General features: G+C 42.4%; 2 protein-coding genes across 11 annotated transcripts in view; both read right to left on the bottom strand.

Moving 5' to 3' along the window:
• The window catches only part of Zzz3 (zinc finger ZZ-type containing 3), a 59,935-nt gene extending 39,832 nt beyond the window's left edge, over positions 1-20,103 (bottom strand). For 3 of the 7 annotated variants that reach the window (XM_021158990.2, XM_021158991.2, XM_029475126.1), the window contains exon 1: positions 19,998-20,102. The gene's annotated coding sequence lies outside the window, so the exon portion shown is untranslated. Of the gene's footprint in view, positions 1-923; positions 1,271-8,433; positions 8,452-18,998; positions 19,231-19,997 lie in introns of those variants that run through there. The other 4 variants (XM_029475127.1, XM_029475124.1, XM_029475125.1 and 1 more) reach the window with 4 other exon arrangements.
• A 2,337-nt stretch (positions 20,104-22,440) lies between these two features.
• The window catches only part of Usp33 (ubiquitin specific peptidase 33), a 47,032-nt gene continuing 42,451 nt past the window's right edge, over positions 22,441-27,021 (bottom strand). For 2 of the 4 annotated variants that reach the window (XM_021157259.1, XM_021157261.1), the window contains exons 22-24: positions 25,984-26,086; positions 24,325-24,393; positions 22,441-23,830 (exon numbers count right to left, since the gene is read on the bottom strand). In XM_021157259.1, the coding sequence (XP_021012918.1) occupies positions 23,673-23,830; positions 24,325-24,393; positions 25,984-26,086 (330 nt within the window). In that variant the 3' untranslated portion in view covers positions 22,441-23,672. The remainder of the gene's footprint in view (positions 23,831-24,324; positions 24,394-25,983; positions 26,087-27,021) is intronic. The other 2 variants (XM_021157263.2, XM_029475128.1) reach the window with 1 other exon arrangement.

Here is a 27,021-nt window from a genome sequence, read left to right as displayed (position 1 = left end):
TAGTGGGGGGCGGGGGGTGAGGGGTGGAAGAGATTAGGACGGAATAAGGTTTGAAGAGAGGTAGAAGTACAAGAACCCAATAAAGTATACCAAAAAAGGAAACATACACAGATCCCCAGGGTTACATGTCTGTAATCCTAAAGGTGGAAGGAGACAGGGAGATTAACATGTCTTGATGGTCTGCAAGTCTAACAAATTGGCAAGGCTCCAGGTTCAGCGAGTGACTCTACCTCAAAAAATAAGGTTGAAAAACAATTGAAGACACCTAATGCTGACACATACAGAAATGCGGAGGGGGTGGCATATCATGAGTTCTTAAACATAACCTTAAAATTCTTGATAGGAGTTATACAGGACCTATTCAATCTTGGTATTGTTCAGGCCAATAGTAAAGTGCGTATCCACCAAGCCTAAGTTCCTAGGCCTGATTTCTAGCATTAGACACATATACAAACACAGCAGACACGCATGTCTGATAAATTATTCTTTTACAGTAATCTTACCATAGACTATACAGGTCTAATCTATCAGAATAAGCAGAAAATTAATGACTCAAAATAAAGTGAAGCTGGGTGTATATTAGCTCCTGAATAGAGTAGCTCCAACACTCAGGAGTCTAATTACATACGTAAATCCTGTCATCCTGGACATAGTGAAATCTTGTCTCAAAATAACGAAAGAGCTGAGGAGATGTGAGCGGCCCTGAGGTCAAACCCCACACCCCAAGCTATGAGACAAAAGGATTACTTGAATCCTGGCAAATATTGTGTTTCAAAAGCAAAGCCTTAAATCATTTCACTCACTTTAATGTGTGACTTAATGCTTATCTCATATATATCATAGAAAGATGCCACAATGCCTGCCCAATTCCTACACAATAGTAAAGTAAAAAGCTACATAGAAAAACGTAGGTAACTATATACCTATATGGTGGATAAAAGAACCAAGTGTAGTGGCACGCCCCTGTCATCTTAAGGGCACTCGGGAGGCAAAGATGGGCAGAGGATGAGAAGTTCAAGGACATTCAGCTATAGCAGTACTCTGAGCTCCATGAGATCTTGTCTTTCAAACAAGAGAAAATAATTTCCTAAAAAACAAGATAATTCAACTGATCCAAAATCTCAGACCATCTTTGAGATGCTCTTTGTTTATTCACACACACACACACACAGACACACACACAATTGCTATATTACCTTCAGAAGCAGAGAATATACTTTTTGAGTTACAACAAATACAACATTTTCATTTGAATTCTTTTATTTTAGTAACTACATCTTCTAGGTGCTTAAAAACAGCTATTTGTTTCCTAAAGGCACAAAATAGAAACAAGTCTTATTTTATGCGATCCTTGCTACAAAGCTTTGGTTGTTTTTCTGTACTAATAAAATTCATGGGCTATTCAAGCATTCAACAGCGAATCTGAAAACTAATCTTCATTGCAAAGAACTCTCTCTCTTCTCTTCTCTGCCCCTGAACACTGACTACTGTGCGCACTGGACTACAGGACCTCAGACTCATGACACATGCGAGCCCTTCACAAAGACTACAGCAACTTTCCCTACAAAATATCAGCTCTGGTCATAAAGCAAGGGAATAAGCACAAATACTATTAAAAATGAATTACAAAATCCAGCCTCAACTAACCTGAGTTGCAAGATCCTACAATATTTTGTATTATTAAAGGCTTGGGGGGGAAAAAAATCAAATAAAATGCCATACAATAGACTCATTTTTAATACATAATTTTTTAAGTCTATTATAAAAAGCATTAAAATAATGATCAAAGATATAAGTACTTTTCCTAGGCATGCTTTCATAGTTATTTCCTATTTTAAAAAAATAAGAAAATTACTATTTGGTATAAAGCATGACAAAAACCAAAAACATAAACAAACCCCTATTCTCCCAGTCCCCTGGAATGTTCAAAGGCACAAGGTAAGGCCTTCTACAGGTCCAGAAATATGGCTCAACAGAAAGAGGAGAGAGAGAGAGAGAAAGAGAGAGAGAGAGAGAGAGAGAGAGAAAGAACAGATCTGGTAGCAAATAAATGGATGTTTGATTTTCTGTCACTGGCAGTCACTTTGCCTACATTCATGTCTTCATCTGTAAAACTGGACATCTCATTTGCCTCTACCTCAGAGAACTACTGTGAAGTCCAGAGAGATTTTACCTGTGGAGTACTTTTGTACATCTGCTACTGGAATGACGGCCATACTTTACATCAGCTTCTTCTAAAACGTTATAGTGTTCATAAACGTCTAACTAAGCATGTGTTATAAGACTACTTCTAAACTACATTTATAGAAATTCATGAAAGAAAGGAAACAACAAAAATCTTAATTTTATCAAATACTTAGGGGATTCAGACATAAAAAGTCACAATCCATCCTTTTAAAAATCTCTACACTACTACCTTCTTCCTTCTATATAGGTCTCAAATTGTTTCCCACTTCTGTAATACAGTCACCCATGACCATTTTCATCTATAGGCCTTCACCATCAATCATGTGGTGGTTAGCGTTAACTGTGAATTTCATCAATTCTAGAATCATCTGGGAGGTAGGTCTGAGATGTCTGTGGAGGTCAGTCATAGTGTTAAATGAAATGGGAAGATGTGCCTCTGCAGATGGAGCACAGCTTGGCTGTATTAGAGTAGAGAAAGCAAGCTGAGCAACAGCATACATGCATTCAACTGCTCTCTGTGTGACTGGAGACAACATATCACCAGCTGCTTCCAACTCCCGATGCCTTAACTTCCCCCCATGATGGATTGATTTCTAACCTAGAATTGTGAGCTAAAATCAACCATTTCTCCCTCAAGTTGCTTTAGTCAGAGCCTTTTATCAAAGCAACAGGAAAATTAAGACAACTGCTTTAAATCTTGTCCCTTTTTAAACGAAGTCTACAAAAAATAAAATATGAAATACATATTTGTCTACTTCACTCTCCTAAAACTGTATGCAAATTTATTTTATTGTATTATGTATATGTGTGAGTGTCAGTATGGATACGATACAAGCATGTGATTTCAGGTACCCATGTAGACCAGAAGTTTGAGAGTCCCTTAACACTGGAGTTATCTCAAAAAAACAAAGTAAAAAAAACAAAACAAAACCCTTCTGAGACATGTCTCTTCCAAGGACTTTTACTCACCTCTGGTCAGAGTAAATAGAGTAAAAATTGACTGCTACCTGAAACTAAATTTTCTATTTAAATTGGTTAAATAAACTAAAAATCTGATTTTTTAAAAGTATGGAAATTATTTTAAACTTTACAAACAAGACAGATACTGAAGGACAGTGGTCAGTAAACAAAACTAACAATACCTACATGTGCCCTGACACCTGTTGGAGCAGGCAGTGACAGCAAGTACAGTGGCTTTCCAGAGTTAAGAGCATTGGCAGAGTTTGGGGAGGTTGTGCTAGCTGGGGCCCCCAAAATGAAGCACCAGAGCAGATAACAATACCAAATGGGGAACAAGAGTGTAGAAAATCTACTAAGGTATTCTCTCCACTTTGACCTGAGAATAGTGCTAATCAGAACCTTCCCTGTAGAAGGCCTCATCTATTAAAAGTCTTCTTGGGGCAAGGCATGCGCACAGGATGAACACTTTCCCATGCCACTTCAAAGGCTGGACCAGCAAGGGAGGGAGGGAGGGAGGGACTGAAACCTCATCTGTGCATTAAGTCCAGACTCTTCTCCCAAATTCCACCCCATACTTTTACATGAAGAGTTGAACATGACAGTCAGACCCAAATTATGATCTTTACATCTGGATCACAAAGAGCAGTGCTCTCCTCTTCTGTCCCTCTGTGGCAGAAAATGGTACATACCCAGTACTGACAACTAGCTTGGACTCAGAGAAAAGTAAAATACCAGAGCTGGGCAGGCAGTGAGAGATGGCAATATTCTCAACTGGAGAGTACTACAACCTTATTTTTTAAGCTTTTTTCACCTTTGGAATAAAGATTAGTTTTTTAAACATACTTATAAAACATACTAAGAAAATGAACAAATCAGATCATGAATATTGGTGTTCCCTCTTAAATCCATCTCATTTTCTGCCATTTCTACTTCCTAAAAGTAACTACTAGACATTTAACATCAAATTGGTTTTTGTCAAATTTTGAATTTTACATAAGGTTATGTGATGTATCACAAATATCAACATATTTCAATAGGGATGGAAACTACTTGGCTTTTGCATCTCTACCTAACTCCAGTCTAAATCTCTCCAGTAGTTAACTGTCAGTTTGCTTCTGTTACTGTAATAAACTATCCTGACAAAATAAACTGGGAGGAGGGGGTGTGGAGAGGGGAGAGGTTTGCTTTAACTCCTAATCCCAGGTTGCAGTCCATCACAGTGGCAGAAGTCAGAGTAAGAGGAACTTGAAATAGCTCGTCAGATCCAGCCACAAGCAGAGAGAGAATGAATACATGGACGCTTGCTTATGTCAACTCAGTTTCTCTACTCATACAGCTCAGGATCCCCTACCTAGGGGGTCCTTTCCAACAGATCTGCTTACAAGACAACTCGCCCCCACCCCGCCCCGCCCCCGACAGTCATATCCACAAGACGATCTGATCAAGACTATCTCTCAGGACAATCTCTTCTAGGTGGCTCAAGACTGGGCCAAGTTGAAAATTCAAGCTAACCATCCACTAACTCATTAAAAACACAAGCCACAAGTTTTCAAACACAGCTGCGTATCAGAATCACCTAATGAAGAAAAAGAGAAGTCTATAGTACACAAGTGTGGAATTTAATCTAAGTATAATATACTTTTGTAATTTTATAATTTCTATGTTTATATGAAGTACAGGTTTGTATAAAGAAAAGTGCACAAAGCCATGTAAGGTGGCACATGCCTATAACCCCGGTCCTCAGGAGTTTCATGCAGAATAAGAAGTTCAAGGCCGGTCTAGGTTATATAATGAGATCTTTAGAAGTTATTAAGGGTAGTGGGAACAAGCTATAAAATAGGAAAAGACATTTAAGAATGATGCCAATAAGGTTGAAATCTAGTGGACAGAGAGTAAAATATCGTAAAATAAGGCTTCAGTTTGTCAGGCACCACACTAGAAAAGGCTTTCTAGGCTACGGTAGAAATCTCTTCTGTATTTGACATGGTTTACTTCTCAAATGCTATTTTGAAGGCTTATTTATTATACAGAATTTTAAAGAAAGAACACAATCTAATAAATACTTTTCAAAGATTATATTGGCTACTGTATGAATTGGAGCTCATGCCTAATAGGAAAGGAACAATGCATATAAGAAGAAATAGCAAGTTTAGAAAAAAATGGCATGATTCAATATATTTTTGGTTATGATTCAATCTATCACTCATTTATATCCATTCAACAAATATTAACTGGGACCAACTGCATTCTCAGCAGTGTTTTGGGCTTTGCAAATGTAAAGAGCAAATTTCATGCTTTCACAATGCTTATACATCATATATAAGAAAACATGTTATATATTATCAGATACTTCTGGTAGATATTGTGTATGCTATAGTGTCACAAACTGAATAAAATGTGTTCTTGTTTGAGACAGGATCTCTCTACAAATAACAACAGGGTAGCAAGAAAGACTGAGGAAGAAGAATGTACCAAGGAGGTCCCTCTAATGTGAACTCAATCTGCAATCATGCAGAGTTTGCTGGGCCACAGTAAGGCTGCAGATCTCCTCATAAGAGAGGAGCACTGGGAAACCTCTGATCAAGAAAACGGTAACAGGGTTCAACACTTTAAAGTGGTGGCCAGACTGTGGTCTGAAAAATGAACTGTGCACATCAAAGAGTAGAAAAAAGTGGAAGGTGGCTTTACAAGGTCAGTACTGCCAGGGGAGAAATAATGGCCAAGTTTTCAGTGGGAGAGGCAAGAAATTACACACTTCAATTTAGATTTCAAAGGCAATCCTAATAGAACTAAGGCACTGGGTATGTTAAGAGCAAATCCAAGACTGTAAACTATTCTGCCTGGGCAGTGAGTATCCTGGGCCTGCTCTTACAACTATACTGTAATTTCGTTACTGAAGGTTCCCCTAAGACTAGGTGGCAGCGTTAGTCTTTCCCTCCTAAACTTTAGGTCTATATTGAAAACTATCTGCCAGTATGAATACAAACTCCAAATTATATTAAAACTCCAGTGCCACCTTCCTTTCCAGATCTAATACCGATTTGGTTCCACTTTCCTAAGTGTGTGAATGGTTGGCATTACAAAGCACCCTCTGTTTCAAACTAAGACCCTAGGAAGTGACCACCTGGGAGAATGACTGACTTTCTGTACATGTGTGGGTACTAACATGCCACAATGTCTGCTTCTACACGGGTCCCAGGGATTAAACTAAAATGTCAAACATGGAAACAGATGCCTTTTGTGGCTAACCCATCTCGCCAGACCAAAATAACTTTTTAAACGTTTTTTTTCCTGCCACCCAACCTACTCAACACCACACACATACTCAAGCTAACTTTATACTTGTTAGGTGGCATCTGTCACAAAGTAAACTGCTGTTCCGGTTTGAGACAGAGTCTCTCTAGGTAGCCCAGGTTGTCCTCAAGCTTACTCTTCTTTCCTGGACTCCAGGCCGGAAGCTTACAGGCATGTTCCACCATGCCCAGCTTCGGAAGAAAGCAATCAAGTTTCCTTTCCTGCAAAGGTCAGTTCTCCTGAGATAGACCTTCAGGCTATCAATGACTTTGTCACCATCATTTTCTGTATTCCTCAAGTGTCTTCAGGCTCCTGGGGAGGTTTATATCTGAACACACTTAGACCTTTGGTGAGAATGAGAAGAGTCTTTCACATCCTTTTCATTTTAGTAAAAGGATTTATGGCTGTTTCTACCAACATTCACATGAGCCTGTGTATTAGATAATCAGCACTTTGAGCTCTTCAGGGCTGAGGCAAAGCCTGTTCTAAGGGTCCTCTGTAACCTCTCCAGCTCACCACTGCCAGTTTACCAGCCAACGCCTCCAACCTCAAGCAAACTACCCTCAGCCCCCCAGGCCTTTAATATTTCTCACTCCAATTTATCCTGCATGGGTTATTTCTGTAGCTTTCTCTACATAAAATGCCTCTCATCTAAGAAATCTCATTCTACTCTTTTCTATTTCATAATACCAAATATTACTGTTTCCTGCCAGTTGAGATGCCCCAACAGAAAAAGATGCTCGCCTGCACCCCACCTACTGGCAGGAGGAAAACTTGTGCTGTGACTTCCACTCACAAACTGTCTCACCCACCACACTCTCACAAAAAGATTTAAATAATTATTATACACATGTATTCTAGATCTCAGTTAATATACATCACAATTCCTCGTTTTCTGCTAAGTCACACTGAGTTAACTTGACATGGCTCAAGGTCAGAGAGCATGTAACCTAAGAGAGAACTTTTATATGGTGGGGCTGGAGACTTCAGTCTGAGTTCCCTCAATCTCTCGAACCCCAGGTAAGCAAAACCCTCTACCCACAGGCTTGCCCCGCCCCGCCCCCAGATGATGGCCTAGCCTTCCATCACACCCATATCACTTTCTCTAGCAAGCTTTCTAAGGGTTAGGTCTCCTCCCTCACTACGATGCTGCCTTCTCTAGGGTCACGCCATGGTACCTCCTCCTCAGATTCCTCCTAGAAAGCTCTAGGAAAGAAAAAATAGGGTCTCCCTCAAATCACTCGAATACCCCTGTACCAATCAACATGTGAACTGCAGCAGCTTAACACGTTAGATGGGAATTGGGAGATGTCTGTCATCCTAGCATTCCTGGAGCTGAGGGAGGATTTGCTAAGAGTTTGAGGGCAGCCTAGTCTAATATATAGTGTGAGAGAGACCCTGTCTCAAAATGAGTAAACACTGGGGAGGTGGCTCAGTGAGTAAAGGTGCCTGCCATCAAGCCTGATAACCTGAGTTTGATTCTTGGGACATAAATGGTGAAAAGAAACAACAGGTACCATGGCACAGGTGGTATATGCCCACTTGCACATGTGTAGGTGCACATACACTTCCTAAGAACATGAATCATCTCATGCACTGTACACACTGCCTTCCATATCCTCTGAGTATTTTCATCTTAGTGATAAGAAAGCTCAAGTCCTTTGTGTAATGTCTCAGTGCCAGTTGGATTAAAGCAGAAATGTGAGCCCAGGAAAGCTTGTCACTGTTACAGACAACTTAGAGAATGGGCTTAGTGAAATTTAATTGAGCTGCTTAGAAGCCCATTAAATTAATTAAATTCCCACCCAGTATTATGTGCAGCAAACTTCGATAAGAGGTTGACTTCTGGCTAGTTACTGAAACCATGATAACCTCTATTTTCAAAAACTTTGGAATATGGTTGGTGTCTTAGTTAGGGTTTTACTGTTGTGAAAAGATACCATGACCAAGGCAAGTCTTATAAAAAACAACATTTAATTGGGGCTGGCTTACAGGTTCAGAGGTTCAGCCCATTATCATCAAGGTGGGAGCATGGCAGTAACCAGGCAGGCATGGCGCAGGCAGAGCTGAGGTGAGATCTGTGTCTTCATCCAAAGGCTGCTAGTAGAAGACTGACTTCCAGGCACCTAAGGTGAGAGTATTAAACCCACACCCACAGTGACACACCTACTCCAGCCAGGCCACACCTACTCCAACAAGGCCACAACTCCAAAAGGTGCCACTCCCTGGACCAAGAATATACAAACCATCACAGTTGGGAAAAGAACAAAAATGAGACAAAGCTATAACAATTAAATAGAAGATGGTATTAATACTAAAACTGACCTTTAAGTACAGAAAATTTCTATTGAATTAAAAAATGTTAAAGAAGCAAAAGTGAGTCATATGTTTCATGTTTCAATAAGAAACACAATAGCGTACAAACAAAAAGCACTTCTGTGAGCTGGGGTGCAGCCCAGCACTAAGGAAGCTACTAGCATGTACCAAACCTAAGTTCAATCCTTAGCAACTGTAAAGCTTTTCTAATCAAAATTTCTACATTAAGTACACAAAACAAAAAAGCCAAAGTAAGCACTACTGGTCCCAAGTTGTCCCCTTTCCCCACACCCCGCAGAACTCAGTAACAAGTAGCACCCCATTTCTAGTACCTACTACAGGTAACAGACACCTGTGCATTTGTCACCCCTGTAGCCCCACTAAGCACACTCGGGTTCCTCAATAGTTCTCAGATTCTGCTTTTGACGCATCAAAAACTTCCCCTTAATAATATAAAAAAGGAAGCTAATAAAATATAATAAAACAAAAATAACAAGCTGGGCAATGTTGGCACACGCCTTTAATCCCAGTACTTGGGAGGCAGAGGCAGGTGGATTTCTGAGTTTGAGGCCAGCCTGGTCTACAGAGTGAGTTCCAGGACAGCCAGGGCTACACAGAGAAACCCTGTCTCAAAAAAACAAAAAAAAAAAACAACAAAAAAGTCATTATTATTACAAGTTCTTAATCCTATGTGCCTATGTGTCTGTGATTACACATGGTGTTATCTGTGGCTGTGAACTGTGATGTTGGTACTGAAAAATCAAACTGGGATTCTCTGAGGAGGCAGGAAGAACCAGTCACCTCTCTAGTTCTTCCCTAAACTCACCTTCCTAAAATAGCTTTCAGAAGGAAGGCCAACATTGCAAATGCATATCAGCCAACATGGAATCCTACTGGTCCAGCCTGTTACTTCATCTGTTTGAGGTGCTGTTTCATGGTTTTGTGTGGTTTTGTAGGTCACTTTGTAACCCTGGCTTGCCTGGAACTATCTCCTCATGTAGATGAGGCTAGCTCTGCCTCCCAAGAGCTCAATGCAAACCAAAGGCAGCAGCACCACCCTCACCTAACAAAGTTACAGAGTTTGCAGGTCACTCACACACTTTCCTAAACTCAGATGTTGTCGCTTTCAGTAATGTATGCTGAGGGTTATCTATCAGTACTGATGGCTCATACTATTCAGTCATTGCCTATCTTTTCACTCAACTTTCGGAAATCCATTTTTCTGAGAACGACTATAACTGCAAAGGGACACAGGCACTACTTATTAACTGAAACACTCAGTCTATAGCTGTGAGTGGTGTGGAAGAACATGAGCTTTGGGGTAACAGGCCACTGTGTGACAAACTACAAACCTCCGTGTCTACAGCAGTAAGCAGAACCAGCAGTACTCACAAGCCTTTGTGGTGCAGATTCCAACTAGAACACACTAAGTTTATTTATAAGGAAGCTACAGCTTTGAGACATAGGAATTTGCTTAAACATACAGAGCTAATAGGGCTAGAGTCAGAATTTAAATTCAGGTTTCAAACCCATGTGCATACTATACCACCCAAACTATAAAACTATAAAAAGGGCCGACTGCCCACAAACAGGTGTTCAATCATGGCCAATTCCAAATTCTTCAGTGGTCAAAACCCATGCTACATCAGCAACTCTCTTAAACTTAAAAAACAAACAAACAAACAACCTTTTATTTGGGGCTGAAGCTATGTCTCTGCAGTATAAGAAGAGCACACTAGCTGTTCTTCCAGAACACCCACATGGCCGCTCATAACCATCTGTGAATTCAGATGCAGAAGATATCGTCTTCTGGCCTCTGTAAGCATTACATGCAAGTGATGCTCAGACATACACACAGGCAAAGAACACACACACAGTATGAATAAAGGGAAAATAATTTTTTCACAAGCGTATTCTGTGCTTGAGTGTTTGGCCTGCTGCCTGCACTGGTCAGGCGAGGGGGGTGGGTGCCAGGCCCCCTGGAGCTGGGGTTAGGGATGACTGTGATAGAGATGGTAGCTAGAAAGTGACCCAGGTGTGCAGCCCTGGTACAAGAGCAACACCTGAGTCTTCCGCCAGTCTCCAGGGTTTCTCTGTGTAGTCCTGGCTGTCCTGGAACTCACTCTGTAGACCAGGCTGGCCTCGAACTCAGAAATCCGCCTGCCTCTGCCTCCAAAGTGCTGGAATTAAAGGTGTGCGCCACCACGCCCAGCTCCAGTCTCCATTCTTTTCAACTTTTAATTTACTAGCAAAACCAAAAGTGTAGCTATAAGAATTTTTATTAGTAGTATATTGTTGTTTATTTAATTCACAAACTAAATCTTAAAATTATGCCAAACATTTTCTTCAAATACTTCAGTGTTAAGGAGCCCCTTGCACTGAAGCATGACAGAAAACAAAGAAGGAGCCAAGCATGGCAGAGTCTGCCTGGAGCCCTCAATAACTCTGGAAGCAGCTCCAGCACAGCTAGCATCTGCTATAAAGGCCTGTCAACACATCTTCCATAAACAGATATTTAATGTTGACACAAAAATGACCTAAGCTTGACACCTGAACATACAGGACCTTGGGCAAGGCCTCACTCCCTAGACAGAGCCAGAGACTCTCAAAGAGAACAGTTTACAATAGGGGCTGGAGAGATAGATTAGTAGTTAAGGTTAAGGGTACTGACTGCTCTTCCAGAGGACCTGGGTTCAATTCCCAGCATCCACATGGTATCTGATACCCTCTTTGGCTTCCAGGACCAGGTATTCATACACATAAAATAAAGCTAAGAAAAAAAAACTATTAACAGTAAAGATAACCTATTTTCCCATTACCTGTGGGACTAGACTTCTAGTTTAACAATTATAATCCTATTAGATGCTTCAAGGGCAAACCAGTGATAAGATAGTAACATTCAATTAAACCAAAGTCCTACAAAAGCCAGGGCCTCAGCTAGGAGAAGCCACAGGCATGTGCTCCACACTCCAGGGTACCTTGCTTTGCTTTCTTCTGGGTATCTCTTTTTGGCCTCTCTCACACTGAAGCCTCTGTTGAAATAAACTATCTTTAATCAAATTTACAACTGTTTCATTAGCTAGTCCTGAAATTCCTGAACTCGGTGTCGGAGCTACAACCCATGGTTCAGTGGGGAGCTCCTCAGGTGGCTGTGCCTGTCTCTCTGCCCTAAACACTGACCATGGCAGTTCTGTCACCTCAGCGAGGTATATGGATGGCTGACAAAGAACACCCTGACCTTGAGGTTAGTCTGGGTGCCTAGAGATACCTTGTCTTAAAAATCAAAACAACAAAACTCAAACCAAGCATGATGCAGTGGTACACACCATGATCCAGCATTTGGTCATTTGGGGCAGAAAGATTTTCTGTTCAGAACCATCTGGGATTAGCTAATGAAATCCTGCCTCAAAACCAAAGTAAAACAAAACAACCTTTGAAGTGGTTTATGAAGCATAGCAAACCACAAGAGCCTGTGCCTTATAGTTACAAATTAATCAAAACTTCTTTGTTCAAAGGCAGCTAACAGAAAAGTATGCAAGTAGCTAAGGTCAGTGGCAAATGCTCTGACTATTCAACAACGCCAGCTTTTGTGGGCCAAGCAGCATTGGAATCTCAGCATTTGAGAGGTGGAGGCAGAAGGATCGGGAGTTCAAAGTTATCCTCAGCTACATAATGAGCTTGAGACCATCCTGGGCAAATGAGGCATATACAAGACAGACAGACAGACAGATGGACAGACGGACAGGGACACACGCACAGGCCCCTGCAAAAGGCATTTATTGATGCACTATAGATGAATAGAAGCCTATTTGCTCAAGACCCAGGGCTTCATCACTAGTAACACACAAGCACATACATTTATTTATCAAGAATGCTAACTAACTAACAATCACAACTCACTGTCCTCCATTACCCATAGCATAATGTTCTCCTAAATGTCCCGGCAAAACCAGAGCTCAGCAATTAAGAAAGCTTGAAATAAGTGTAAAACCACAGTAACAAATCTTTCTCAACAATTTTAAATTTTAAAAAGCAGCCGGGCGATGGTGGTGCACACCTTTAATCCCAACACTGGGGAGGCAGAGGCAGGCGGATTCCAGCCAACCTGGTCTACAGAATGAGTTCCAGGACAGCCAGGGCTATACAGAGAAACCCTGTCTCAAAAAACAAACAAACAAAGCGAAGTGGTAGAATATATAGAATTTTTGCTAAGAAAGTTTCATTTATATCATTCAGTCAGAAAGAGATACCAACTGGGTAAGGGTCTCAGGTAATTCACATTTGTATAGCAGTTTACAATGTGACTTTATAATCTGCACACTACTAGGTACCTAAACATTCTGAATGGAGAACAGCTTTAATTTAAATTAGGTCTTTTCTTAGTGGAATCTTCCAACAGACTTTATAATAACTGAAGATTCTACAAACAACCCCCAAACTGACACAAGAATCACCAGTACCTGCGGAATTCCAAGAATGTAAAGCAAGCAACCAAATGAAGAGGCACTAACTAGTCCGGAATGCTCAACTCAAACCTTTAACACAAAATGAAGTTGGAGTAGCTGAGGTACTGGTGTAAGGTGTTAATGACCAAACTAAAACTGTGCGGCTCTTAAACGACGCTAAAACAAGTCTATTCTACCAGTGCAATGCAGCTTTTCTTTGGCTGCTCTCCTACTTCTTGAACTGGAACATTCGTGAGAGAACTATCTGAGTTAGTGCTGAGATCCCTATACTTCCTCAGGCCACAAAACGAAGTGGAGATAAAACAGATGATTCTCACAATGTTGAGTAAAAAAGCTAAACACAATAAAGCACATGTTGCAAGATTCTATGCTGAGAAGCAAACAAGATATCACATGTCCGGGGTTTCCCTGGGGTAAGGGAAGGATGATTAATAGCTAGGAGGATGGGTTTCCCATTCTATGCAAAGCCACTCTGCTGTGCATTTGGGAAAATTCTCCATGCTTATGACACTTAACCACCTTTACAAGTTTAAAAAAATCATGGCAAAGACAAAACAAAATCTCTCCCAAAGCAAGGAAACATTACTGTAAAAACAACACAAGTTTATATTTGGTGGGAACAGTTCAAGTTAAGAACTCTAAGTGTATTAAATGTATGGGGGTGGGGGTGGGAGGAGACTACATGGTAGAGCACTGACCTAGCATGTAGGAGGCCTGGTGGGTGGGAAGATGTTAGGTCTGGAGTGAAGAAGCTTAGAGTCAGTACAGAAAAGCATTACAGTTCTAAGTGTGGAAGCACAGGCTCCCAATCCTAGCACTTAGGGAGAGGATGAAGGAGGTTCAAGAATTTAAAACCAACCTTATGGGTACTGTAGCAAGTTCAAGGCCAGCCTAGAATACATGAGACACTGTCTGGACAGAGTAAGGGACAGTGTGCATGCATGTGTTGGAGATGGAATGAATATAAAAAGAAACAAAATGACTGTTCCTAGGCATGGTGGAGAAGAAAATTTATATACATAGTCAGGCAGAGACATCTGGGAGCATCCAGGGTGAACATAACCCTGAGCGGGGCCAGCGAGGAGTTGGGGGGAGGGCAGGAGACAGAAGACCAGGAGACCAAGAGGGTAAAGGGCATACAAAAAGACGGGTAACCAAAATGACTAGGTTCTATCAGGAAGGACAGCTAAAGGTGGAAGGGCTGAAGAAGTTTAGGGTATGGGACAGAGTATGAAGATGGCCACACTCTGTGACCTGTAGGGACAGGAGGCTGATGAAAGAACATTAAGGACAAAGTCGGCTTTAAAGTGTTAAATAGGCACCTCAGCTTGCCATTTGTACTGGGTTTCTGAGACCTAACGGAAGTAATCACAAAGTTCTTAAAGAGATATTAATAAAGTAATTTCACACAACACAGATCTTTTCTAAGAAAGTAATCTTGACAATACAGCCATGTAAATGAACCCAAAGAATAATCTCTTCATTTATGAAATTCATAAACTTGATTTCTAACTGCTAAATTAGAAGAAAATCAAACTTAGGCTAGGGAATTTAGCTGAATGCTAGGTACAGCACTAGGATGTACAAGGTACAAAGGTTGACCCTAAGTACAAAAAGAAAAGGAAGGAGAGGAGGGAAAAAGAAAGAGTGTAACAGGGTCTATTTATTGAACTTCTAATCAACTAGAAGACAACTAAATGGGCCATCAAGTCTAACAATCTGAATTCAATCTACCTGGTAGATCCAGGTAGAACCAGCCAACTGCCCTGAAACTGTCGAGTAACATCTCCATAACAAGACCCCCCCCCTCTCTCTCTCCCTCTCCCTCTCTCTCTCTCTCTCTCTCTCTCTCTCTCTCTCTCTCTCTCTCTCATGAAGGGCTGCATGGGAGTACTTGGGTTACCAACGACTTTGAAGACATAGAAAATCTCTATTATGTTACCAATGACTGAGTTCACTTTTCTCAATAAATGTTAGATGAGGAAATGTAGTGTTTAAAAACACTAGGCTTAAAAAAGACAAGACACAAAGCCACAAAGAAACCTCATCTTGAAAAGCCAAAATAAAACAAGACATAGTGGGACACACCAATAGACCCATCTCTTGGGCGGTGGAGGAAATAGAGCTCTAGGCCAGCCTCCTGTGGAAGCTCTGCCTCAAAACACAAGAAGGCAGGAAGAGGTAAAAACTGAATTATACAGTGCAGTAGGATGCTTCCCTAGGAGGCCTGAGGTCCTAGATTCAATCCCCAGTGTTGCACAAAGTGGGAGGGGTAGGACTAAATAACCAGCCTGACCTGTCGGGCAACAGTGGGTCGGTCCTCAGGGAAAGGTGTACAACTCACTTATCTGACAGGGTAGAAATCATTATACAATCCTACAGGAAGGAGGCAGAAAACAACAGAAAGGTAAGAAGTGCAGTGTCAAGCAAAAATGTCAAGTCCAGACAGCCAGTTTCAAAACCCACACACACCTTTGGGACTTTGCAATGTAGACTGATACACATATCATACTTTTTTCTAGTATGGCAGTGGTTACGGAAATGAGCCAATTCAAGTCAGATTAGATTATATTAAAGGCAGGTTTATTGGGAAGCTGCTCTCAGGCAGAGTTCACTGGCCCCAAGGACTGAGGCCAGGGAACTCGCCATAAAGAAAATGGGACAGGGAGAGAGAAAGACAGAAAGGGTGCCCCCACCGAGAGAAGAGGAATACCACAAAGTCTAGATAATATAGAGGAGAGCCTGGGGGAAGGGCTGGAAAGTTCAAGGTCGGGGCAGGGTAAGGCAGGCAGGGACTGAGGGACACTGGGAGGATTTGGAGGGTGCGTAAAATGTGCACCTCAGTACCTGCCTAGAGGTCTGGAACCAAACGGTTACCAGAGTTTTAATTACAGAAAGTTATACAAAAATGTATCACAATTATACTAAATGCTGCCAAAGACATCCTAACACTCCATTGTTACTTATAGTTTAACCCCAGACAGAACTTTTATTTGAAATCAGTTTTCTCTTAAAGCCCCTGCAACAGCTTTTCACCATGTACTTTACTATAAACTGTATGAACCATTCCATGCAAGACACTTTTCTCCTCTTCCTTGATTCTCTTCTCAACCTCAAAGTAAATTACTTGTAAAAGATTGGTAATCTACAAAACTCACCACCAAAAACAGTTTGTAGAACAAAGTTCTTTTGTTGTTTTTGAGGACTGGTTTCTCTGCAGAGCTGCCCTTGAACTCAATCAGTAGACCAGGTTGGCCTCATATGCAGATCCCCCCCCCCCCACTCCCAAGTGCTGGGTTTAAAGTCCTGCACCACCACCTCCAAAGGAGAATCTCTAACCCACACAACAAACCAATCATTATTATGCAAATTTTAGGTGGATAGCTTTGCAGAAACAATTGAAAAGTGTGACTTCCAAATGATTGCTGATTTTTCTTTTTCTCCCTTACGTATGTGACATTGGGTTTCACTCATACCCAGGATGGCTTTGAACTCACTATGTAGGCATTAAAGCTGTTTAGTCTAAAACTCAGTAATGCTCCTTCCTCACTCTCTGCATGCTGGGTGTAAAAGCATACACTACCAAATCCAGCTCCATAGATTATGAAGGAATCCACAGAATGTCACTCACCTGCTGACCTGCAGTACAAGTGGTATCTAGTGTCATCTGAAGGTGACCTATACAACAGTCTAAGAGACATTTAAGAGTTGGGTATCTGTGGTACACTCTATTCACAACCCTTTAAAGTCAGAGGTGGAAAGGAGTTCAAAGCCAGGAGTTCAAAGCCAGCACAGTCTGCATACAGACAGCAGGCTAGCCAGGCTATACAGTAAGAGCCTGTCCCAAAACAAATAGCCCCTCTCCCAAAAGAACAACTAACTTGTCTCTCCTACTCTTTCCTAACTGATCAATTCAAGGTCAACGGACTTGCCTACCCGGACCTCTCTGCATCCCTAACTTTAACATGTATAGCTCCACTGTCAGCCTATATTCCTTTCATCTTCTCCATATTATAACTCAACATGTCTGTCCTCAATCTTCCTACCAGCACAGACTAATTTAAAAAGCAAACAAGGACGGGTGTGGTGGCACACGCCTTTAATCCCAGCACTTGGGAGGCAGAGGCAGGCAGATTTCTGAGTTCGAGGCCAGCCTGGTCTACAGAGTGAGTTGCAGGACAGCCAGGGCTGCTCAGAGAAAAGACCACTGGAGTCCTGTGCAATTACTTTTTAATGCACCCTGTCTAGTAAATATATAAATGGTGACTGCCTGCTGCCTCTCAATTCTAGAGGATCACTAAGTTCCAGTACAGCATGAGCTACATTACCTAGCTTTTTGAATTTTTAAATAGAATTCTATCACTGCTATGTTTTTTCAGAGGAGTAATGACAAAAATGACACTTAGTGCTCCTAATGTAAGCAGATGTTTGTATTAATTACTGGTGTTTATCGTTCTAGTGATTGGATTAAACTGCTACTCTGAGGGGATAGAAGAGACACCTTAGCAGCTAAGAGGTGCTAAGAGCTAAGCTCTTCAGAGGATCCTCTGGTTCCAAGCACCCACATAGCAGCGCACAACAACCACCTGTAACTCCAGGCACGGTTGACAATCCTTTTCTGACCCTCAAGGCCTCCTTGACCACAACACATAAATAAGCATCTTTTTAAAACTCAGGGTCAAAATTTTAAAAGAACTAACATCCATAGGTATGTTTTTGGTTTAGAATGCATAATTGATACTTACATAAGTATTAAAAATTATAAAACTGTAAGTTTCCTTAAATCTTTGTTTTAAAAGAACTTTCTGTGTGCAAAGCTACCAGCACCCTAGAACATTTCCACTGCAAAAACAAACAAAAGCTCTATTATTGGAGCTATTAGATACTTTCAGTATATACTACCAAGTTATCTACACTTGAGTCCTGACAACAGATCTAACACTATATAATTTTATCTAGTGGATAATTTGCTGCTTGTAAATGCTATGAAAGTTTATTACCAAATCAGCCCTCCAACTTAGCCCTGACAACTTAGGACAAAGCACGGACCACAAAATGATCAGGTTCAGGGTAGAAAACTGAGAAGTTTGTAAAACAGAATAAAGAGCATTTTACTCTACCTTTCTGTATGTAGTTACTACACTTTCGTAGTTTCAAAGAGACAGATAGTGGTTAAGAGTGCTTGCTGCTCTGTCTTGAGGTCCAAAGTTCAGACTCTGAACAGTTTAGAAAGTCCTGTAATACCAGATCCTGGGGATCAGACACCCTCTTCTGGCTTCCACAGAGAGCTGAACGCATACAATATCCAAGATACACAGGCACATAAGTAAATGATAAAAAACTTAAAATGGTATGTGCTGGCTGTGATAGCAAATGCCATGAATCCGGGCCCACCTAGTCAGTTTTAGAGTATCCGGGGATACAGATAGTATGCCCGTCTCAGACGTAGCGAGGGGGTGGGGCGGACAGGATAACTACGAATGAATTATCTATCTAGTTTCCCGATTGTGTAGCCTCCATACTTTTGAATACAAAGAAATGAAAACGAATATGGTAAACTGACTTGTGAGTGGCTGTTCTAAGTGGAAAAAAGTGATTGACTCATGAAGACCCTTATGACCTCAAATTTAAGAAGTAGCGGGATTTTTAATTAAAACAAATCCACTACTATTTTCTGCAAAACAAAACCGGCACCCCAGAATACCAAAAATGGTAACCCCAATCCCTACCGACGTGAGTTTATCAGCACGTACAGAACAAGGATTGTATTCTGACCTCGGGTACTGTCAGGGGCGAGGGGGCCTCCCAAACACTGCCAAAAGTTGCTGTCAGCAGCCAGGGTGCCGACGAAAACTTCCCAATAGACAAGTGGGTGGCTAAATGACGCCCGGACACGAGAGATGCTATGCGTTCTGTTGGGAGACTGGGGGAAGATTCTGCAGCCACGGGCGACAGGAAAGTGGAGAGAGGGTAACTGGGCAGAGGGGGCGGCGGCGGGCGGGGCGGGCTGGCAGCGGCCGGCGGGGAGCTCTCCGCAGGTGGCGGGCGCCCGGGGGCGGGAGGAGCGCGGCGCACGACAGCCGCTCTGCACGGCCGCAGGCGACGGCGAGGCGCGCGCACGAGGGCTCCCGGCGCCCGGGCGCGCGCCCCGGCCCCTCCCCGACAACTTGCCTGCAGGAAAAGAGTTACTGGTCCCAGGGCCCCGGGAACCCGGGGCTCCGCCATCCAGCGCAACCGCTCTGCCAACCAGGTCCCGCGAGAGCCCGGAGATCTCGCGATACCGACCCGCTGGCATCTCGCGGGCGGGCGTGCGCTGGAGCCAACATGGAGGCGTGGGGGAAGCTAATCACTACTTCGGGACTTTGAACAGTGTGCTTCGTCCTGGCACTGGGAGGCCGCGGGCAGACGGGAGGAGAGGCAAGCCTTCCCCGCCCTGGATTCCTCCTCTGAGGGGAGAAGGAAGGGCGGGAAGCCAAACTCAGCCCTCTGCCGCCCTCCGGACGCCACGGAGGACCGCGCTCGACCTCAGCCGGCCTGGCCTCCGGTCACGTGGCCGTCACGTGAGCCCCGGGCGCGCGCCCCGCGCCTCCGCAGGCCTCCCCGCCCCCTCAGCCGCGAACGCGCGCGCCCGGCCCACGTGGGGGCGCCGCCTCGGCCACCCCCTCCCGGCGCTCGCTGGCTCCGAAGGGCTCCGGCCCCGCGCGCGCCTTTCCCTCCGCGCTCCGCTCCCGCCCTTGCGCCGGCCCCGCCACGCGCCCCGGGGATCCCGCTTACCTCTCGCGTGGGGCGGGCCGCTCCGGGAGGCGCCGCCCGCGTGGCCGCCGCCGGCCGCCGCACTGGCTCCAGCGCCCTCCGCCGCAGGAAGCTCCACAGCGGCGCCGCGGCGCTTCCAGGTGGGTCCCCGCCTCCCGCTCCTCCACTTCCCGCAGCAGCGGCGGCTCCTTCCGGTCCCCTCCTTCCTCGGCTCTGAGACGCTGGGAGCCGGGCACTCGGCGCGCCACCTACTGGTGGCCGCGGCCGCTGCAGCGATCCCTCCCCGGCCGGCGGGAGGATTCACCGGCCCGGCCCGCTGCGTGCTGTGATCCGCTCTACCTTCCCGGAGATGCTCGCCTCCCGACCTTGCCTGGCCCCGGGACCCGAGACCGTCGCGGCCCCGCGACGCTTTCCGCACGACGCCCCGGACTACCTCTCAGTACGCAAGCGCCCATCTCTCCAGCCTTTGCTCACCTCCCTCCCCAGGGCAGGACACTTCCCCAGCTCCACCGCGACTCCTCGGCTGTCCCATCAGAGTACACCTTCTCCACCGCTTTTATTTTCCGTACCTTTAAACAGCACTACCGGCCAAGAATGCAGTCTCTTTAAAGGCAGGGCGTCTTTTCTCTTAGCTTTTGCCCACAAATGTGTCCAGCACCAAGTATGGCTCAACCCATAGTGAAAACTGGTTATTTATGTAGCTCAGCCTGTGCTTACCGGAACTACGTGAAGCTCTGAATTCAATCCATAACACCGCCCTTCAAATATACAGTATTAGCAGTGCAGCAAAGTAATGCTCGCCTTCAGTTACAGGGGTAAGTATTTCCTCTGGGTTGATAGCACCATAGGCCACCACTTCTGAGTTGTGGGGACGCTCATGCAACCCTTTGGCTATTAGATTGTGTTCCAAAAATACCAAGTCCACTGGTAGAATCCATTAACTGGGGCTCTTCGCAACTGGGAAGTATGGCTTCAGTGCCTTTGTTTTCCTTAGCTGGAGCAGTTTTGTTTTTCCAAGGAAGTGGGTATGTGTGGTTTCTTTTCAATGGCTCGTAAGTTATTAGATCATAGAAGTGGACTTGTATTTGGTTGTCTCCAATTCAACTCAGAGTAATATCTGCTCCAAAACAAAGGACACCAGTTATACTGACAATCACACCTGCCATCTTGTGTTTTAGAGACACTGCTCTCCATTGCCTTAATTTTCCTAGTAGTGGCGTCTATAAGGCCTCACCACAGCACACCCTCCCATTGTTTTTATTGAACTGTGTTGGACTTGCAATAGGCACAGATATAAAAATAACAGGATTTCCCAGCCAGGCAATATGCTGCCTGCATAGGCTAGCTACTATTGGGATGGTCAGAATTTATCTGCTGCTGGGAGCATTGTCTAGCCAGCCACACACACACACACACTCTCGCGCACCATTATTAGACTGTGTCATCTGTTTCCAAGAGAAGTGATGGTTGTAATGATAAAGGTCCTGTCATTTACCTGGACCACCCGTGGGAATGGTAGGTACCACTGCACTAACATGCAAACTTTTTGTTTTGTTTTGGTTTTTCGAGACAGGGTTACTCTGTATATCCCTGGCTATCCTGGAACTCACTTTGTAGACCAGGCTGGCCTCGAACTCAAAAATCTGCCTGCCTCTGCCTCCCGAGTGTTGGGATTAAAGGTGTGCGCCACCACCACCCGGCACTAATATGTAAACATAAGAGAGAAACCCAACCCATACATTTGTTGGCAAAACAGGCATTTCGCTGAGGCAAGCTTCTATAGTCAAGGCTGATCTACAATACTCTCCCTGCCCTTCCCTCCCTCCATCCATATGTGTGTGTGTGTGTGTGTGTGTGTACATACACATCCTAGAACTCATTTCCTGCCTCTGCCTCACAGTACTGGAATTATAGGCTACGAAGCAAGTTTGAGGCCAGCCTGAGTTACATGAAGTTTTGGAGAGAAAGAGTTAAGAGAGAACACTCCACTGAGCTATAAGCACTCCTACTCACAGGTTGAAAAACACTTGAATAAGTCTCTCAAAAGGAATGTTAGAGTTGAAGTGTATATATCTCAGTGATAAAAAGCATTGTGGTTGTTAGCTTTGATCCTTGTAACAAAATAAGAAAAACAAGGGACAGATTTATTTTGCTCAAGTTTTAGCCCATGGTCAACTGACTCCATTGCTTTTAGACCTGTAACAAGGCAGAACATGATGGCAAAAAAAAAGCTGTTCAGCCTCAGGAAACAACTAGGAGGCACAAAGATACACAGGTCAGGGACAAGATGCAGCCTGTGTATGAGGCTGACATCCTCAGGGTGCAGCTACCTCACGACCCCCCCAGTTGGTGGTGCTTCGACACAAGAGATAGTTCATATCCAAACTAAAATAAGATAGTGTTCAGCATGTGTAACATCCGACATCAGAATGAGTGAGGGTGCTAGAGTTAGAAAATCACCATCTTTTAAATCCACAGTTGATAAGTTTTATTTATAGTTAGCTATTGTTTTGAGACAGTCTTGTTCCACAGCCCACAAACTTAGGTTCCTCCAGCCAAGCCTACTGGATACTGGGAGACAGATGCCAACCACCATGCTGCCGTTGTGAAAGAGTTTAATAAATGTTGTTATAGCAAATAACTACCTAGCTTATGCTTTCAAATGAGATATGATGAGGGCAGTAATATTAACAGACTTTACACCTCTCTAAAAGTCTATCAAATAAACTCAACATTCAGTTTACACATTTTAGAATTATTTTTATTGAATGAATTTTAACAATATTGCAAAGTCACCATGAATGCTGTCCCTCAGTCACCTGCATGTTTGTATTTGCATATAGTTGAGCTTTTGACATCACATGATCAAGCAAACAGCAGTGAATACTCTATTATTCAAAAAGACTTTATGCATTTCATTAAAAAATCATTTTGCAAGTGGTTTCAGCTTTATCAACAATCTCATTTGACACATTCCATACTTCATGCTCTCAAAATAGAAGTGGCCTAAAACTAAGGGTTTTTTTCTTGTTACTAACATTCAGGTCTACAGAACTAAAGTTTAACATTTTACATTATAAGCAGCAATAATTTACTGATATCTGGTAACAAATTCCACTGAAAATGAATACATCCCATTACATTCAAAAAAGACATTTTGTAAATTTTAATATGCAATTTTATATGCTGCAGTGCAAAAGAAGTAACACCCTACCTAATGTCTCCTGAGCTTTAGGAAATTAACAATGTTCTGACCACGACTCTCGGATTTAAAATAGGTTCATTACTATGCAAATTCATGTCAAAATATACAATTAAATTAGTTTTTTGGAGAAATGAAAAAGCTTAGCCAGTTATGATTGGTTAGAGTAATAAGAACATTTTCGAAGCCAAAGTATTTACAGTGCTACAAAGGGTTTGCTGGATCTGCCTGTAGAACAAAGGGCAGAGAACCTAGTTACGAACTGTCCCTTTTCTTTCAAAACAGTACACTGAAAGATATTCTGGTAAGTTACTTAGCATTAAATATACCAACTTATATAACATTTTAATATACCCTTCCATAATGCCCAGTACAAAGGAATAAATGAGAAAAAAAAGATGAAAATCAAGAGAATCAACATGCTTTGCGGAATGTTTTGAATGTGTGTGCATCAAGTGAGAATAACTTCTCATTAGAGCTCTGTGTCCTCAGAACTACAAAGAGCGAGTTTCTACTTCAATCTTTTCCTCTGCTTGGAGTACATCAGGGTCAACATGAACAACTGGAGGTCGGAGGATAACTTCAGGCCCCCCACCATATATAGACTGCAGGAAATTCCATGTTTCTTCTGAAATTTGACCAGAGTCTGCTCCTAAAATTGTATGTATGCAAAAAGAATGATATTTACAAACATGAATCTTAATATAGCTTTTACAGTATATCCAACAGAAATCCTCTACAGAGGACTGAGAATTCTGAAACCTTCAGATTATCAGCTTGTATGCTATAAAAAACAATATGGAGTCTGTTTCCAAATGTCTAGAGATCCACTTTCCAAGCTCCTACCCACAACCCTAAAACCTTCCTAAAAATAAGAAATTTTTACCCTTTCTTTTACTGTAAGCCTGACCATTTCTGAACTAGGTAAATAAGTTACATAATTGCTGGTTATTTTTTTTTAATAAGAACTCATTAACAAAAGTTTCAATATTAAAGCATGATGGTACACACCCGTAATACCAACAGTTGGGAGGAAAAGACAGAAAAGATCACAAGTTAAAGCCTCTCAGCTACATTCAAGGACAGCCTAGAGGCCATGACACCTTGCCTCACAACACTGAGAAATCCTGTGTTTCTTAAACTTACCTTGCTTGAGCATCACATTGCCACATTTAGTAACCGCAATCTTAGTGTTGTCGATTGGACCTGGGGGATCTAAGTCAAAAGGATAAAAAGATTATAACATGTCCACTTCCAAAAACAATGCAGCAAAGAACTACATAACTTTATACCTGAAATTACCGAGAACTAGTCAAATATCATCGGTTCTTAGTATCTTTTCAGCTTTGGAGATTTCATCTGACCCCGAACAACCAAGAAAAGTGAGATGTTGCTCAGCACCAAAGTTTAATGGAAACAATTTATTTTTAATGATTAATGTTTTATGTTGTGTACACTGGTGCTATTGTATGTGTATGTGATGGTGTCAGATACTGTGGAACTGGAGATACAGTTGTGGGTGCTGGGAATTGAACCCAAGTCCTTTGGAAGAGCAGCCAGTACTCCTAACCAGTGAGCCCACTCTCCAGTCTTCTAGAAAAACCACTTGTTTGGGAATGGTAGATCAAACTATTTCGTTACTACTACAGCCCTTTAACAAACAACTCTTTAATAAGCTTAAAAATAAAAACAAAAAAACCCTCCCAAACAGTTCCAAATTTGGTTTTTAACCAAAACATAGAATGAAATGTCCATTTTTCTTTGCATATGAAAGTACAGTACTTAATCCATTCTCAAAAGCTCCCAACAGGCATGAGGAAGAGAAATGACTAATCTTACAGAAAAATAGACATATGGTTTTAATATCTGTGATGTTTTGTTCTGCATGATACACTGTTTAAATAACATAGTTGAGGGCAGTGGGGGAAGTAAAACAAAGTATAATACCATCTGCATCTGAAATAAATCCATCACTTTGTATGCTGACTTGAAACATAAAACAAACCTACCCAAGGGATTGAAACAATATACTTTTTTTTTGCAAATAACACCATATCAAGAATATCTTATTTTTAACCATTATTATTATTAATAGCAATAGTAGTATTAAAGTAGATTCTCACTAACTAGTCCTGGCTGACCTGAAACTGGCTATGCAGAAGAGGCTGACCTTGAACTCACATAAATCTGCTTGCTTTTGCCTCCCCAGGACCAGGATTAAAGGCATGTATCATCATGCCTTTCATTCAAGTGATTATCATATATAAATATTTTTTAAAAGTCCACATTGTAGTGGATAAAGTGTAATTTTCCATTCCATGGGGTGGGGGGTTTGTTGTTGTTTTTCTTTTTCTTGAGACAGTATCTCTGTTATAGACCAGGCTGGCCTTGGACTCAAAAGATCCACCTGCCTCTAAAGTTTTTCAACATTGAGACTGTGTGTATGGAATAAGTGTGCCCGTCAGTGCCAGTGGACACTGGCGAGTGTCTGATCTTCTGGAGCTGGAGTTCCAGGTGCTAATACTCTTGCCTGCTGTAGAGACTGAGAATTGGAGTCAGATCCCTAAGAAGAAACAAGTGCTCTTAACTGCTAAGCCAGCCCATCTCTCAAAAACAAAATTTGTTCAGTTTTTTTTTTTTATTCTTGGCATGATTAATAGTGATATAGTTTATAGCAATAAGGCCATAAATAGAATGGGGGTTGCCTGACAGCATGGGTCTTTTATTGTTCACTGGTGTATATCCAATATTCATAAAATTAATAAACAAAAGAACTGGCTAATAAGCTTTCAGTTAGCCACTTACCTCCATCCTTACCCTTTACAAAACTCTCCCATTCTCTAAACCACTGCATGCTGATACAGTAAAAAGTAGCCGGGGAGTCCTCCTCTTGAAATGCTCTGTTGAGCTACAGAGAGAAAAAGTCAGGCACCTAATGTCCGGAACTCACAACCCTCTCGTGCAGTATCCAACAAGAGTATTTCTCATTTAGCTGTGAGGTAGCACTAACGGCCACACGAACTCAGCTCTGGGATGCAGTGTTGTCTATCAATAAATGACCCTAGAATAAGTCTCAAAATATAGCATACACATACACAAGAGGAGTACAGAGGAACAGGTTAAGAGATTTTTAATATACTATGAAATATGTTTGTTAAAAATCTACCACAGCCTACTTTTAAAAAAAAAGTAAAGATGAAACAAAAATTTATGCAAAAGAGATGCAACTAGGCCTCAAAAGAATAAAGTGTTTGAAATCTAATTACAGTAGTATTTCCTGTTGGGAAGCAATGCTCATATACTAGATAAGGATAGATATACCTAAATTCAGACAGATAGTTCTTTAAAACTTAAAATGTGGGAGTGGGAGGACAAGCTGCAGAAGTTAGTTCAGTCCTTTCACTATGACATCGGGATAGAACGCAGGTGAGCCTTCTTCGCACTGGATGCCACAAAACCATCTAAACAGCCCTATTTGTTCATTTTGTTTTTTTGAGACAGGGTTTCTCTGTGTAGACCAGGCTGGCCTCGAACTCAGAAATCCGCCTGTCTCTGCCTCCTGAGTGCTGGGATTAAAAGGCGTGCAACACCATGCCAGGCTATTTCTTTAAATCTAATCAAAACCCTATAGCCTTGGGGAAGGAAGTCCAAAGGGAACTGGAAAGATAGTGGGAAGGCATGGGTGTGATCCAAGTTTGCATTCATAAATGAGATTAAAATAAAAGTGATCATCCTCAGATTTGTTATTCTCTCCCTCAATGGCTTTTTGTTTTCTAGGTAAGTTATTTACCATTGAGCTATATCCCCAGTGCCAAAGACTTTCTTTTTACTTTTTTTTTTTTT

Source organism: Mus caroli, chromosome 3 (assembly GCF_900094665.2).
Source record: "Mus caroli chromosome 3, CAROLI_EIJ_v1.1, whole genome shotgun sequence".
Taxonomy (NCBI): domain Eukaryota; kingdom Metazoa; phylum Chordata; class Mammalia; order Rodentia; family Muridae; genus Mus; species Mus caroli.
This window is presented reverse-complemented; position numbering and strand designations above follow the sequence as displayed.